The sequence below is a fragment of the Leuciscus leuciscus genome (genome assembly GCF_965113295.1).
Source record: "Leuciscus leuciscus genome assembly, chromosome: 21".
Classification (NCBI taxonomy): domain Eukaryota; kingdom Metazoa; phylum Chordata; class Actinopteri; order Cypriniformes; family Leuciscidae; genus Leuciscus; species Leuciscus leuciscus.
This window is the reverse complement of record NC_138745.1, coordinates 1,597,608-1,614,761: the sequence shown is the minus strand read 5'-3', so window position 1 is coordinate 1,614,761 and position 17,154 is coordinate 1,597,608. Positions and strand designations below refer to the sequence as shown.

General features: G+C 45.8%; 1 protein-coding gene across 1 annotated transcript in view; it reads right to left on the bottom strand.

The window, feature by feature from the left end:
• Positions 1-1,724: 1,724 nt before the first annotated feature.
• The window catches only part of abcc3 (ATP-binding cassette, sub-family C (CFTR/MRP), member 3), a 111,763-nt gene continuing 96,333 nt past the window's right edge, over positions 1,725-17,154 (bottom strand). Inside the window, exons 29-31 of the mRNA XM_082152220.1 lie at positions 6,777-6,943; positions 5,608-5,802; positions 1,725-2,169 (exon numbers count right to left, since the gene is read on the bottom strand). Of these exons, the coding sequence (XP_082008346.1) occupies positions 2,061-2,169; positions 5,608-5,802; positions 6,777-6,943 (471 nt within the window). The 3' untranslated portion in view covers positions 1,725-2,060. The remainder of the gene's footprint in view (positions 2,170-5,607; positions 5,803-6,776; positions 6,944-17,154) is intronic.

Here is a 17,154-nt window from a genome sequence, read left to right as displayed (position 1 = left end):
TGTTAACATTAGTTCAACAAACAATGAACAGCTGGATTTTTATTAACTAATAAATACTGTAACAAATGTATTGTTAGTTCATGTTAGTTAATACATTAACTAATGAACCTTATTGTAAAGTGACCAATATTTTATTAAACAATAATTTACCTTTCATGCTTTCTTTGAAAATGTATTTGATACACTATTAACTGTCAACTTTCATTTAAACTTTTTGATCAGAAAACCGTTAAACATTAAAATTATATTTTATTTTCAAATAGTTTAAATCTACAAAATCTGTAGTTATTTTAATGGCAATCTTGTTTTGTTTTATTTAAGTGGAAATACACATTGAGAAAGTATTACTTTTTTAATAAATCCAACAATATATTATTATTATTATTATTATTTAGCTGGCTGGTTTTGTCAAAATTATGAGAAATCACTAATGCTGTATTGTTCATGGATTTACAGCTGTTGCAGTTAAATAAGCTATTTACTATAAACTATAAATTAAACACACACACACACACACATACACTCACCTAAAGGATTATTAGGAACACCATACTAATACTGTGTTTGACCCCCTTTCGCCTTCAGAACTGCCTTAATTCTACGTGGCATTAAGAGTTGATGGAGATTTGTGGGATGCACATCCAGGGCACGAAGCTCCCGTTCCACCACATCCCAAAGATGCTCTATTGGGTTGAGATCTGGTGACTGTGGGGGCCATTTTAGTACAGTGAACTCATTGTCATGTTCAAGAAACCAATTTGAAATGATTCGAGCTTTGTGACATGGTGCATTATCCTGCTGGAAGTAGCCATCAGAGGATGGGTACATGGTGGTCATAAAGGGATGGACATGGTCAGAAACAATGCTCAGGTAGGCCGTGGCATTTAAACGATGCCCAATTGGCACTAAGGGGCCTAAAGTGTGCCAAGAAAACATCCCCCACACCATTACACCACCACCACCAGCCTGCACAGTGGTAACAAGGCATGATGGATCCATGTTCTCATTCTGTTTACGCCAAATTCTGACTCTACCATCTGAATGTCTCAACAGAAATCGAGACTCATCAGACCAGGCAACATTTTTCCAGTCTTCAACTGTCCAATTTTGGTGAGCTCATGCAAATTGTAGCCTCTTTTTCCTATTTGTAGTGGAGATGAGTGGGGTCTTCTGCTGTTGTAGCCCATCCGCCTCAAGGTTGTGCGTGTTGTGGCTTCACAAATGCTTTGCTGCATACCTCGGTTGTAACGAGTGGTTATTTCAGTCAAAGTTGCTCTTCTATCAGCTTGAATCAGTCGGTCCATTCTCCTCTGACCTCTAGCATCAACAAGGCATTTTCGCTCACAGGACTGCCGCATACTGGATGTTTTTCCCTTTTCACACCATTCTTTGTAAACCCTAGAAATGGTTGTGCGTGAAAATCCCAGTAACTGAGCAGATTGTGAAATACTCAGACCGGCCCGTCTGGCACCAACAACCATGCCACGCTCAAAATTTGCTTAAATCACCTTTCTTTCCCATTCTGACATTCAGTTTGGAGTTCAGGAGATTGTCTTGAGCAGGACCACACCCCTAAATGCATTGAAGCATCTGCCATGTGATTGGTTGATTAGATAATTGCATTAATGAGAAATTGAACAGGTGTTCCTAATAATCCTTTAGGTGAGTGTATATATATAGTATTACTCTGGTTAAAAACAGAAAGCATGAAACGCACACAGAAACAGTATTAATTTTTTAATAAATGCAACAATGCTCCAATTCTGGTAACAGAATTCAAGTGTTTACAGATTTGGTTTACAAAAGGAATCACACACGTAACTGAGCAGTAAATCTTCCCTATGAACAACTTCAGAAAGTGACTTAAATAATACAGTACAAAAATAGACTGCTTCATCCTGACAGCGACTCATTCAGTAACAGTGGCACTGTAGTTATAGAAAACACAATTAATGTAAAAAACAATAAGAGATCCTGGACGCTGCCGAGTGAGAACAAACCCACACATTCAGAGTCTGAGAAGTGAGCGAAGGCACAGCGGTTTCTCACAGCGAAACGCTTCACACTAAACCTGCATCTTTAGCCATGCCGAAGAAGATTCCTTTCTGAGCGATGAGAGTCGCCGGCGTGTCGAACTCTGCGATCTGACCTTTATCCAGAACAAGCACTCTGTGTCGAGACAAAAACATGCAGGTGTAAGAATTGAGAAATTAGGAAATGCCGGACAGTCTGGTTGAAGAGCGACCAGACCCTGAGAGGACAAAGGACCTCTCTCTGGAAATGAACATTTGAACTCCCCCTCGTGCACTATCGAGACGAAAGTCTCACCTCCGAAACATCCTAATCTACATCTCTTTCCCCCTCTCTCTCATGCTCAGATCACCTGAATTCACCCAAGAAAATATATAGTTTAATATGAATGATTATCATTGAGTATTGTACATTTTGGTATCATTTGAAATGTCTCAGTGCGACTGGTACAAATGTCTCATTTCCAAATAAGTAAAACAAAAGGTAATACTGTTTTAAGAGTTTAGAGATAACTGGCACACAGAGGAAGGTGGTCTCCTGGCAAATGGTCTCCTACCCCGAAAAGGTGTAACCTCTGAATGCAAATTACCATTGTTAGCAGATGTTTCCATGTGAAAGAAGTTTCTGTCTATATAATGAAATGCAACGAGAAGATCGGGACCTTTTTGTAACTCAAGTTGCCCATGATGCTAAGAGTGATTCTTACTTAAGAGTAAACTCTTAGCATCATGTATCTTAATGTTGGGTCAGGACCTTTCTGTTACTCAGATGAGCCCATGATGTTGAAGGACCTCAAAGAATTCAGCATCATGTATTTTAATGTTGGGTTCGCATCTCTTCTCTTTATTCCAGAGCATTTGATGTTTTGTATCGATTATCTTTGAATTGATTATGAAATTGGCGTGGTTCATTTACCTGACATAATAAATTGTTACATTTGATTATTCTAACTGACTTTGACATTATTTTCATTGAAGAGTTAAAAAGAATAGTCAAACATTCGCTCATAATTAATGATGCAAAGAAATCATTAAAACCTTTTCATTTATGGAGTCAGATGAAATAACGAGAGAATACATATTCAAATGTATTGCATTTAATCAAAAAATACTTTGCCACGAGAAAAGACAGTAACACGTAGAGACCTTCCGCGCTGGTCAGATGCCGGACTTTGGACCGATCGAGTGCGAGTTTACACAGTTAATTCACTTCTGCATTCAAAGCTCTGGATTCATAGAAATCAAGCGTAGAGTTAGTTCTGGCAGGTCACGATAGTCAAGCTCTCATCAGCTGATCCTCTACCTATAGGAATACGACGCCTATCACTGTATACATATATAAACTCCCTCAATATTATCAGCAGCTCCTCTCGTTCCTCATGAGATAATTACCCTCCTCCCTCCCCAGCTCCTCTCGTTCCTCATGAGATAATTACCCTCCTCCATCCCCAGCTCCTCTCGTTTCTCAGGAGATAATTACCCTCCTCCCTCCCCAGCTCCTCTCGTTTCTCATGAGATAATTACCCTCCTCCATCCCCAGCTCCTCTCGTTTCTCTGGAGATAATTACCCTCCTCCCTCCCCAGCTCCTCTCGTTCCTCATGAGATAATTACCCTCCTCCATCCCCAGCTCCTCTCGTTTCTCTGGAGATAATTACCCTCCTCCCTCCCCAGCTCCTCTCGTTCCTCATGAGATAATTACCCTCCTCCCTCCCCAGCTCCTCTCGTTCCTCATGAGATAATTACCCTCCTCCCTCCCCAGCTCCTCTCGTTTCTCAGGAGCTGATTACCCTCCTCCATCCCCAGCTCCTCTCGTTCCTCATGAGATAATTACCCTCCTCCCTCCCCAGCTCCTCTCGTTTCTCATGAGATAATTACCCTCCTCCCTCCCCAGCTCCTCTCGTTCCTCATGAGATAATTACCCTCCTCCCTCCCCAGCTCCTCTCGTTTCTCATGAGATAATTACCCTCCTCCATCCCCAGCTCCTCTCGTTTCTCAGGAGATAATTACCCTCCTCCATCCCCAGCTCCTCTCGTTCCTCATGAGATAATTACCCTCCTCCCTCCCCAGCTCCTCTCGTTCCTCATGAGATAATTACCCTCCCTCCCCAGCTCCTCTCGTTCCTCATGAGATAATTACCCTCCTCCCTCCCCAGCTCCTCTCGTTTCTCATGAGATAATTACCCTCCTCCATCCCCAGCTCCTCTCGTTTCTCAGGAGATAATTACCCTCCTCCATCCCCAGCTCCTCTCGTTTCTCAGGAGATAATTACCCTCCTCCCTCCCCAGCTCCTCTCGTTTCTCATGAGATAATTACCCTCCTCCCTCCCCAGCTCCTCTCGTTTCTCTGGAGATAATTACCCTCCTCCCTCCCCAGCTCCTCTCGTTCCTCATGAGATAATTACCCTCCTCCATCCCCAGCTCCTCTCGTTTCTCAGGAGATAATTACCCTCCTCCCTCCCCAGCCCCTCTCGTTTCTCAGGAGATAATTACCCTCCTCCCTCCCCAGCTCCTCTCGTTTCTCATGAGATAATTACCCTCCTCCATCCCCAGATCCTCTCGTTTCTCAGGAGATAATTACCCTCCTCCCTCCCCAGCTCCTCTCGTTCCTCATGAGATAATTACCCTCCTCCATCCCCAGCTCCTCTCGTTTCTCAGGAGATAATTACCCTCCTCCATCCCCAGCTCCTCTCGTTCCTCATGAGATAATTACCCTCCTCCCTCCCCAGCTCCTCTCGTTCCTCATGAGATAATTACCCTCCTCCATCCCCAGCTCCTCTCGTTTCTCAGGAGATAATTACCCTCCTCCCTCCCCAGCTCCTCTCGTTCCTCATGAGATAATTACCCTCCTCCCTCCCCAGCTCCTCTCGTTCCTCATGAGATAATTACCCTCCTCCATCCCCAGCTCCTCTCGTTTCTCATGAGATAATTACCCTCCTCCATCCCCAGCTCCTCTCGTTTCTCAGGAGATAATTACCCTCCTCCCTCCCCAGCCCCTCTCGTTTCTCAGGAGATAATTACCCTCCTCCCTCCCCAGCTCCTCTCGTTTCTCATGAGATAATTACCCTCCTCCCTCCCCAGCTCCTCTCGTTTCTCTGGAGATAATTACCCTCCTCCATCCCCAGCTCCTCTCGTTTCTCATGAGATAATTACCCTCCTCCCTCCCCAGCTCCTCTCGTTTCTCAGGAGATAATTACCCTCCTCCCTCCCCAGCTCCTCTCGTTTCTCATGAGATAATTACCCTCCTCCATCCCCAGATCCTCTCGTTTCTCAGGAGATAATTACCCTCCTCCCTCCCCAGCTCCTCTCGTTTCTCAGGAGAAAATTACCCTCCTCCATCCCCAGCTCCTCTCGTTTCTCAGGAGAAAATTACCCTCCTCCATCCCCAGCTCCTCTCGTTTCTCATGAGATAATTACCCTCCTCCCTCCCCAGCTCCTCTCGTTTCTCAGGAGATAATTACCCTCCTCCATCCCCAGCTCCTCTCGTTTCTCATGAGATAATTACCCTCCTGTGTGTTAATGTTTGTGTGAGAATGTTTGTGAGTGAGTGAGTGAGTGAGTGAGTGAGTGTGTGTGTGTACCTGGTGTAGTCCATGATGGTGTTGAGTCTGTGGGCGATGGTGAACACGGTACAGTCCTCGAACTGCGTGCGGATGGTGGACTGGATCAGGTCGTCGGTCTCCAGATCCACAGCGGCTGTTGCTTCATCCAGAACCAGGATCCTCGTCTTCCTCAGCAGAGCTCGAGCCAAACACACCAGCTGTCTCTGACCCACACTGAACACACACACACACACACTGTAGTGTATATACTGTACATGCTCATAGTGCAACACATTACAGACAAACACATCAGCTTTCTCTGACCAACACTGAACACACACACACACACACACACACACACACACACACACTGTACTGTACATGCTCATAATGCAACACATTAAAGACAAATACACTACTAGTCAAAAGTTCGGAATAATTAATATGTTTTTATATTTCTAAAAGAGTTTCTTCTGCTCATCAAGGTTGCACATATTTGATCAAAAATACAGTAAAATTCTGAAATATCATTGTAATGTAAATCATCTGTTTTCTATGTGATTATATTGTAAACGTGTAATTTATTCCTGTGATCAAAGCTGCATTTTCAGCATCATTACTCCAGTCTTCAGTGTCACATGATCCTTCACAAATCATTCTAATATGAGGATTTGATGATCAAGAAACATTTATGATTATTATCAGTGTTGAAAACAGTCGTGCTGCTTCAGATTGGTGTAGAAAGCATGATACACTACCATTCATACAGTTTGCAGTAAGAAAGATTTAAAATAAAATAATACTTTTCTTCATCAAGGAAGCATTAAACTGATCAAAAGTGACAGTAGAGAAATGTATAATGTTACAAAAGATTCTGTTTCAAATAAATGCTTTTCTTTTGAACTTTCTATTCATCAAAGAATCCAGAAAAATTAAATGTGACACGGTTTCCACAGAAATATGAAGAAGCACGACTGTTTTACAATTTTTTCTTTTTTATAATTCCAGACTTTTGACTAGTAGTGTATATAGAAAAGAAATGTGAATGAACAGAAATGTGAATGAACTAGGGCTAGATGATTTAGCTTAGAATTTTTTTTATATTTTTGCCATTGAATGACAATTATTTGATTGTAAATCTGTTCTGGTGTGATGATATATTGATATAAAATAATGCCCAGCCATATTTGTGCTGTATGATTCAGTACCTGAGGTTTTCTCCTCCTTCAGAGCACTCCAGGTCCAGTTTTAAAGGCTGGCTGCTCACAAACTTCTTCAGGTGAGACTGTTCCAGAGCTTTCCATAATTCCTCATCACTGTATTTATCAAAGGGATCGAGGTTCATCCGCAGAGTCCCAGAGAAGAGAACCGGTTCCTACAAACACATCAATCACACAGCAGAGTTACAGTCACAGGACACACACGTCAGTCACACAGCAGAGTTACAGTCACAGGACACACACGTCAGTCACACAGCAGAGTTACAGTCACAGAACACACACGTCAGTCACACAGCAGAGTTACAGTCACAGGACACACACATCAGTCACACAGCAGAGTTACAGTCACAGGACACACACGTCAGTCACACAGCAGAGTTACAGTCACAGAACACACACATCAATCACACAGCAGAGTTACAGTCACAGGACACACACGTCAATCACACAGCGGAGTTACAGTCACAGAACACACACGTCAGTCACACAGCAGAGTTACAGTCACAGAACACACACGTCAGTCACACAGCAGAGTTACAGTCACAGGACACACACGTCAATCACACAACAGAGTTACAGTCACAGAACACACACGTCAATCACACAGCAGAGTTACAGTCACAGAACACACACGTCAATCACACAGCAGAGTTACAGTCACAGAACACACACGTCAATCACACAGCAGAGTTACAGTCACAGGACACACACGTCAATCACACAGCAGAGTTACAGTCACAGGACACACACGTCAGTCACACAGCAGAGTTACAGTCAGAGAACACACACGTCAATCACACAGCAGAGTTACAGTCACAGAACACACACGTCAATCACACAACAGAGTTACAGTCACAGAACACACACGTCAATCACACAACAGAGTTACAGTCACAGAACACACACGTCAATCACACAGCAGAGTTACAGTCACAGGACACACACGTCAATCACACAGCAGAGTTACAGTCACAGAACACACACGTCAGTCACACAGCAGAGTTACAGTCACAGGACACACACGTCAATCACACAACAGAGTTACAGTCACAGAACACACACGTCAGTCACACAGCAGAGTTACAGTCAGAGAACACACACGTCAATCACACAGCAGAGTTACAGTCACAGAACACACACGTCAATCACACAACAGAGTTACAGTCACAGAACACACACGTCAATCACACAACAGAGTTACAGTCACAGAACACACACGTCAATCACACAGCAGAGTTACAGTCACAGGACACACACGTCAGTCACACAGCAGAGTTACAGTCAGAGAACACACACGTCAATCACACAGCAGAGTTACAGTCACAGAACACACACGTCAATCACACAGCAGAGTTACAGTCACAGGACACACACGTCAGTCACACAGCAGAGTTACAGTCACAGAACACACACGTCAATCACACAGCAGAGTTACAGTCACAGGACACACACGTCAATCACACAGCAGAGTTACAGTCACAGGACACACACGTCAGTCACACAGCAGAGTTACAGTCACAGAACACACACGTCAATCACACAGCAGAGTTACAGTCACAGAACACACACGTCAATCACACAGCAGAGTTACAGTCACAGGACACACACGTCAATCACACAGCAGAGTTACAGTCACAGGACACACACGTCAGTCACACAGCAGAGTTACAGTCACAGAACACACACGTCAGTCACACAGCAGAGTTACAGTCACAGAACACACACGTCAGTCACACAGCAGAGTTACAGTCACAGGACACACACGTCAATCACACAGCAGAGTTACAGTCACAGGACACACACGTCAGTCACACAGCAGAGTTACAGTCACAGAACACACACGTCAGTCACACAGCAGAGTTACAGTCACAGGACACACACGTCAATCACACAGCAGAGTTACAGTCACAGAACACACACGTCAGTCACACAGCAGAGTTACAGTCACAGGACACACACGTCAGTCACACAGCAGAGTTACAGTCACAGGACACACACGTCAGTCACACAGCAGAGTTACAGTCACAGGACACACACGTCAATCACACAGCAGAGTTACAGTCACAGGACACACACGTCAATCACACAGCAGAGTTACAGTCACAGGACACACACGTCAGTCACACAGCAGAGTTACAGTCACAGAACACACACGTCAGTCACACAGCAGAGTTACAGTCACAGGACACACACGTCAGTCACACAGCAGAGTTACAGTCACAGGACACACACGTCAGTCACACAGCAGAGTTACAGTCACAGGACACACACGTCAATCACACAGCAGAGTTACAGTCACAGGACACACACGTCAGTCACACAGCAGAGTTACAGTCACAGAACACACACGTCAATCACACAGCAGAGTTACAGTCACAGAACACACACGTCAGTCACACAGCAGAGTTACAGTCACAGGACACACACGTCAATCACACAGCAGAGTTACAGTCACAGGACACACACGTCAGTCACACAGCAGAGTTACAGTCACAGAACACACACGTCAGTCACACAGCAGAGTTACAGTCACAGAACACACACGTCAGTCACACAGCAGAGTTACAGTCACAGAACACACACGTCAGTCACACAGCAGAGTTACAGTCACAGGACACACACGTCAGTCACACAGCAGAGTTACAGTCACAGGACACACACGTCAGTCACACAGCAGAGTTACAGTCACAGGACACACACGTCAGTCACACAGCAGAGTTACAGTCACAGGACACACACGTCAGTCACACAGCAGAGTTACAGTCACAGGACACACACGTCAGTCACACAGCAGAGTTACAGTCACAGAACACACACGTCAGTCACACAGCAGAGTTACAGTCACAGGACACACACGTCAGTCACACAGCAGAGTTACAGTCACAGGACACACACGTCAGTCACACAGCAGAGTTACAGTCACAGAACACACACGTCAATCACACAGCAGAGTTACAGTCACAGAACACACACGTCAGTCACACAGCAGAGTTACAGTCACAGAACACACACGTCAATCACACAGCAGAGTTACAGTCACAGGACACACACGTCAGTCACACAGCAGAGTTACAGTCACAGGACACACACGTCAGTCACACAGCAGAGTTACAGTCACAGAACACAAACGTCAATCACACAGCAGAGTTACAGTCACAGAACACACACGTCAGTCACACAGCAGAGTTACAGTCACAGGACACACACGTCAGTCACACAGCAGAGTTACAGTCACAGGACACACACGTCAATCACACAGCAGAGTTACAGTCACAGAACACACACGTCAATCACACAGCAGAGTTACAGTCACAGGACACACACGTCAGTCACACAGCAGAGTTACAGTCACAGAACACACACGTCAGTCACACAGCAGAGTTACAGTCCAGAACACACACGTCAGTCACACAGCAGAGTTACAGTCACAGAACACACACGTCAGTCACACAGCAGAGTTACAGTCACAGAACACACACGTCAATCACACAGCAGAGTTACAGTCACAGAACACACACGTCAGTCACACAGCAGAGTTACAGTCACAGAACACACACGTCAGTCACACAGCAGAGTTACAGTCACAGGACACACACGTCAGTCACACAGCAGAGTTACAGTCACAGAACACACACGTCAGTCACACAGCAGAGTTACAGTCACAGAACACACACGTCAGTCACACAGCAGAGTTACAGTCACAGGACACACACGTCAATCACACAGCAGAGTTACAGTCACAGGACACACACGTCAGTCACACAGCAGAGTTACAGTCACAGGACACACACGTCAGTCACACAGCAGAGTTACAGTCACAGGACACACACGTCAGTCACACAGCAGAGTTACAGTCACAGGACACACACGTCAGTCACACAGCAGAGTTACAGTCACAGAACACACACGTCAATCACACAGCAGAGTTACAGTCACAGAACACACACGTCAGTCACACAGCAGAGTTACAGTCACAGACACACACGTCAATCACACAGCAGAGTTACAGTCACAGAACACACACGTCAGTCACACAGCAGAGTTACAGTCACAGAACACACACGTCAATCACACAGCAGAGTTACAGTCACAGGACACACACGTCAGTCACACAGCAGAGTTACAGTCACAGGACACACACGTCAGTCACACAGCAGAGTTACAGTCACAGAACACACACGTCAGTCACACAGCAGAGTTACAGTCACAGAACACACACGTCAGTCACACAGCAGAGTTACAGTCACAGGACACACACGTCAATCACACAGCAGAGTTACAGTCACAGGACACACACGTCAGTCACACAGCAGAGTTACAGTCACAGGACACACACGTCAATCACACAGCAGAGTTACAGTCACAGAACACACACGTCAATCACACAGCAGAGTTACAGTCACAGGACACACACGTCAATCACACAGCAGAGTTAGTCACAGAACACACACGTCAGTCACACAGCAGAGTTACAGTCACAGAACACACACGTCAATCACACAGCAGAGTTACAGTCACAGAATACACACGTCAGTCACACAGCAGAGTTACAGTCACAGGACACACACGTCAGTCACACAGCAGAGTTACAGTCACAGGACACACACGTCAATCACACAGCAGAGTTACAGTCACAGAACACACACGTCAATCACACAGCAGAGTTACAGTCACAGGACACACACGTCAATCACACAGCAGAGTTACAGTCACAGGACACACACGTCAGTCACACAGCAGAGTTACAGTCACAGGACACACACGTCAGTCACACAGCAGAGTTACAGTCACAGGACACACACGTCAATCACACAGCAGAGTTACAGTCACAGGACACACACGTCAGTCACACAGCAGAGTTACAGTCACAGAACACACACGTCAGTCACACAGCAGAGTTACAGTCACAGAACACACACGTCAATCACACAGCAGAGTTACAGTCACAGAATACACACGTCAGTCACACAGCAGAGTTACAGTCACAGGACACACACGTCAATCACACAGCAGAGTTACAGTCACAGAACACACACGTCAATCACACAGCAGAGTTACAGTCACAGAACACACACGTCAATCACACAGCAGAGTTACAGTCACAGGACACACACGTCAATCACACAGCAGAGTTACAGTCACAGAACACACACGTCAGTCACACAGCAGAGTTACAGTCACAGAACACACACGTCAGTCACACAGCAGAGTTACAGTCACAGAACACACACGTCAGTCACACAGCAGAGTTACAGTCACAGAACACACACGTCAATCACACAGCAGAGTTACAGTCACAGAACACACACGTCAGTCACACAGCAGAGTTACAGTCACAGAACACACACGTCAGTCACACAGCAGAGTTACAGTCACAGGACACACACGTCAATCACACAGCAGAGTTACAGTCACAGAACACACACGTCAGTCACACAGCAGAGTTACAGTCACAGAACACACACGTCAGTCACACAGCAGAGTTACAGTCACAGAACACACACGTCAGTCACACAGCAGAGTTACAGTCACAGGACACACACGTCAGTCACACAGCAGAGTTACAGTCACAGGACACACACGTCAATCACACAGCAGAGTTACAGTCACAGAACACACACGTCAGTCACACAGCAGAGTTACAGTCACAGAACACACACGTGTCACACAGCAGAGTTACAGTCACAGAACACACACGTCAGTCACACAGCAGAGTTACAGTCACAGAACACACACGTGTCACACAGCAGAGTTACAGTCACAGAACACACACGTCAGTCACACAGCAGAGTTACAGTCACAGAACACACACATCAGTCACACAGCAGAGTTACAGTCACAGAACACACACGTCAGTCACACAGCAGAGTTACAGTCACAGGACACACACGTCAGTCACACAGCAGAGTTACAGTCACAGAACACACACGTCAGTCACACAGCAGAGTTACAGTCACAGAACACACACGTCAGTCACACAGCAGAGTTACAGTCACAGGACACACACGTCAATCACACAGCAGAGTTACAGTCACAGAACACACACGTCAGTCACACAGCAGAGTTACAGTCACAGAACACACACGTCAGTCACACAGCAGAGTTACAGTCACAGAACACACACGTCAATCACACAGCAGAGTTACAGTCACAGGACACACACGTCAGTCACACAGCAGAGTTACAGTCACAGGACACACACGTCAGTCACACAGCAGAGTTACAGTCACAGGACACACACGTCAGTCACACAGCAGAGTTACAGTCACAGGACACACACGTCAATCACACAGCAGAGTTACAGTCACAGGACACACACGTCAGTCACACAGCAGAGTTACAGTCACAGGACACACACGTCAGTCACACAGCAGAGTTACAGTCACAGGACACACACGTCAATCACACAGCAGAGTTACAGTCACAGGACACACACGTCAGTCACACAGCAGAGTTACAGTCACAGGACACACACGTCAGTCACACAGCAGAGTTACAGTCACAGGACACACACGTCAATCACACAGCAGAGTTACAGTCACAGGACACACACGTCAGTCACACAGCAGAGTTACAGTCACAGAACACACACGTCAATCACACAGCAGAGTTACAGTCAGAGAACACACACGTCAGTCACACAGCAGAGTTACAGTCACAGGACACACACGTCAGTCACACAGCAGAGTTACAGTCACAGGACACACACGTCAGTCACACAGCAGAGTTACAGTCACAGAACACACACGTCAATCACACAGCAGAGTTACAGTCACAGAATACACACGTCAGTCACACAGCAGAGTTACAGTCACAGGACACACACGTCAGTCACACAGCAGAGTTACAGTCACAGGACACACACGTCAATCACACAGCAGAGTTACAGTCACAGAACACACACGTCAATCACACAGCAGAGTTACAGTCACAGGACACACACGTCAATCACACAGCAGAGTTACAGTCACAGGACACACACGTCAGTCACACAGCAGAGTTACAGTCACAGGACACACACGTCAGTCACACAGCAGAGTTACAGTCACAGGACACACACGTCAATCACACAGCAGAGTTACAGTCACAGGACACACACGTCAGTCACACAGCAGAGTTACAGTCACAGAACACACACGTCAATCACACAGCAGAGTTACAGTCACAGAATACACACGTCAGTCACACAGCAGAGTTACAGTCACAGGACACACACGTCAATCACACAGCAGAGTTACAGTCACAGAACACACACGTCAATCACACAGCAGAGTTACAGTCACAGAACACACACGTCAATCACACAGCAGAGTTACAGTCACAGGACACACACGTCAATCACACAGCAGAGTTACAGTCACAGAACACACACGTCAGTCACACAGCAGAGTTACAGTCACAGAACACACACGTGTCACACAGCAGAGTTACAGTCACAGAACACACACGTCAGTCACACAGCAGAGTTACAGTCACAGGACACACACGTCAGTCACACAGCAGAGTTACAGTCACAGAACACACACGTCAGTCACACAGCAGAGTTACAGTCACAGAACACACACGTCAGTCACACAGCAGAGTTACAGTCACAGAACACACACGTCAGTCACACAGCAGAGTTACAGTCACAGAACACACACGTCAGTCACACAGCAGAGTTACAGTCACAGGACACACACGTCAGTCACACAGCAGAGTTACAGTCACAGAACACACACGTCAGTCACACAGCAGAGTTACAGTCACAGAACACACACGTCAGTCACACAGCAGAGTTACAGTCACAGAACACACACGTCAGTCACACAGCAGAGTTACAGTCACAGGACACACACGTCAATCACACAGCAGAGTTACAGTCACAGAACACACACGTCAGTCACACAGCAGAGTTACAGTCACAGAACACACACGTGTCACACAGCAGAGTTACAGTCACAGAACACACACGTCAGTCACACAGCAGAGTTACAGTCACAGAACACACACGTGTCACACAGCAGAGTTACAGTCACAGAACACACACGTCAGTCACACAGCAGAGTTACAGTCACAGAACACACACATCAGTCACACAGCAGAGTTACAGTCACAGAACACACACGTCAGTCACACAGCAGAGTTACAGTCACAGGACACACACGTCAGTCACACAGCAGAGTTACAGTCACAGAACACACACGTCAGTCACACAGCAGAGTTACAGTCACAGAACACACACGTCAGTCACACAGCAGAGTTACAGTCACAGAACACACACGTCAATCACACAGCAGAGTTACAGTCACAGAACACACACGTCAATCACACAGCAGAGTTACAGTCACAGAACACACACGTCAATCACACAGCAGAGTTACAGTCACAGAACACACACGTCAATCACACAGCAGAGTTACAGTCACAGAACACACACGTCAGTCACACAGCAGAGTTACAGTCACAGAACACACACGTCAGTCACACAGCAGAGTTACAGTCACAGGACACACACGTCAATCACACAGCAGAGTTACAGTCACAGAACACACACGTCAGTCACACAGCAGAGTTACAGTCACAGAACACACACGTCAGTCACACAGCAGAGTTACAGTCACAGAACACACACGTCAGTCACACAGCAGAGTTACAGTCACAGGACACACACGTCAGTCACACAGCAGAGTTACAGTCACAGGACACACACGTCAGTCACACAGCAGAGTTACAGTCACAGGACACACACGTCAGTCACACAGCAGAGTTACAGTCACAGGACACACACGTCAATCACACAGCAGAGTTACAGTCACAGGACACACACGTCAATCACACAGCAGAGTTACAGTCACAGGACACACACGTCAGTCACACAGCGGAGTTACAGTCACAGAACACACACGTCAATCACACAGCAGAGTTACAGTCACAGGACACACACGTCAGTCACACAGCAGAGTTACAGTCACAGAACACACACGTCAGTCACACAGCAGAGTTACAGTCACAGAACACACACGTCAGTCACACAGCAGAGTTACAGTCACAGAACACACTCATATTTACAGCGAAACTAAATCATCAGTGTGACGTTATCACAGTTGTGTTCTGTTTAGTTTGTTTTCATTGGACTTGTCTGCCTGTCTTCATCATCATTATCAGTTCATCTGTATCACCTGGGTTTAGTTAATCATCATCATCATCATCACCTGTGTTCAGTTAATCAGTGTTCATCTGTTTCAGGGCGCTTTCACACTGGCAGTTTAGTGCGGACCGGGGCACGGTTCGCATGCAAAATCGCTAATGTGAACGCTGTCATCGGACCCGGGTGCGCACTAGAGTACCGAACCCGAGACTACCTGGAGGAGGTGGTCTGAGCTCGGTTGCTCCCGAACCGTGGCGCGGTTCGCGTTAATGTGCAAGCAACACGGACTCGGGTGCGCGCTTGTTCAGGAAGTATAGTATCCCGCGCATGCGTATCACTGTCGCATCAGTGAAAAATCTTCTGCGAGCAGCAGAAACACGGCGTCCCCTGGATATGTGCTGAATTACACCATGTAATGAACATAAACGTAGTTGTCTCTCACTATGTTGTGCATAATAGCACCAAAAAAACAGACAAATTACAGCTATGCTCAGTCGAGTTGTATTCTCCATGCATTTTCCGTGTGCGTTTGTGATGACGTAAGATCACTGCAAACGCACCTGGGTTCGATACAACTAATTGAGTGTGAAACCAGACCAACGCTGCGGGGGGCGCCGGGAACTAGCGCACTCGGGTTCGGACCGCAGCAAACGAACCCAGTGGAAAAACGCCCTTAGTATTTAAGTTCCTTCAGTTCAGTCAGTCTTTGTCCGTTCTCTGTTGTATTTGGTGTGTGTGAATGTTCTGCCTATCTGTACCAGTCTGAGTTATATTATTGTAAGTAAATGTTTTGCATTGGAACTTTTGACTCCTCATCTTCTTCTGCCTGCACCGCACCCTGACAGATGTAAATGGCAATTTTTTTACTTGCTGGCATAAATGATAAATTATTAATTAAAATTAAATACTACAAGCTATTAATGCAAATTAATTAAAAAAAGAACATGCAACAACATTAATATATTTGCTAAAAATAATATTATAAAATTGTGTGTGTGTATATATATATATATATATATATATATTAGAGGTGGGCATAGATTAATTTTTTTAATCTAGATTAATGTAGATTAAAATGGCTCATTTGAATTCTGCCGAAGGCATTCAGAATATGTGTGCTACCCAAATAATGACTATAAAAGTAAGTCTTTGAGAACGGGTTTCTCAAGCCAGGTGGCGCATTAGACCAGGGGCTCATCTCCTGTTTCCAAAATGCATCACAAACTGCTTGAGAAA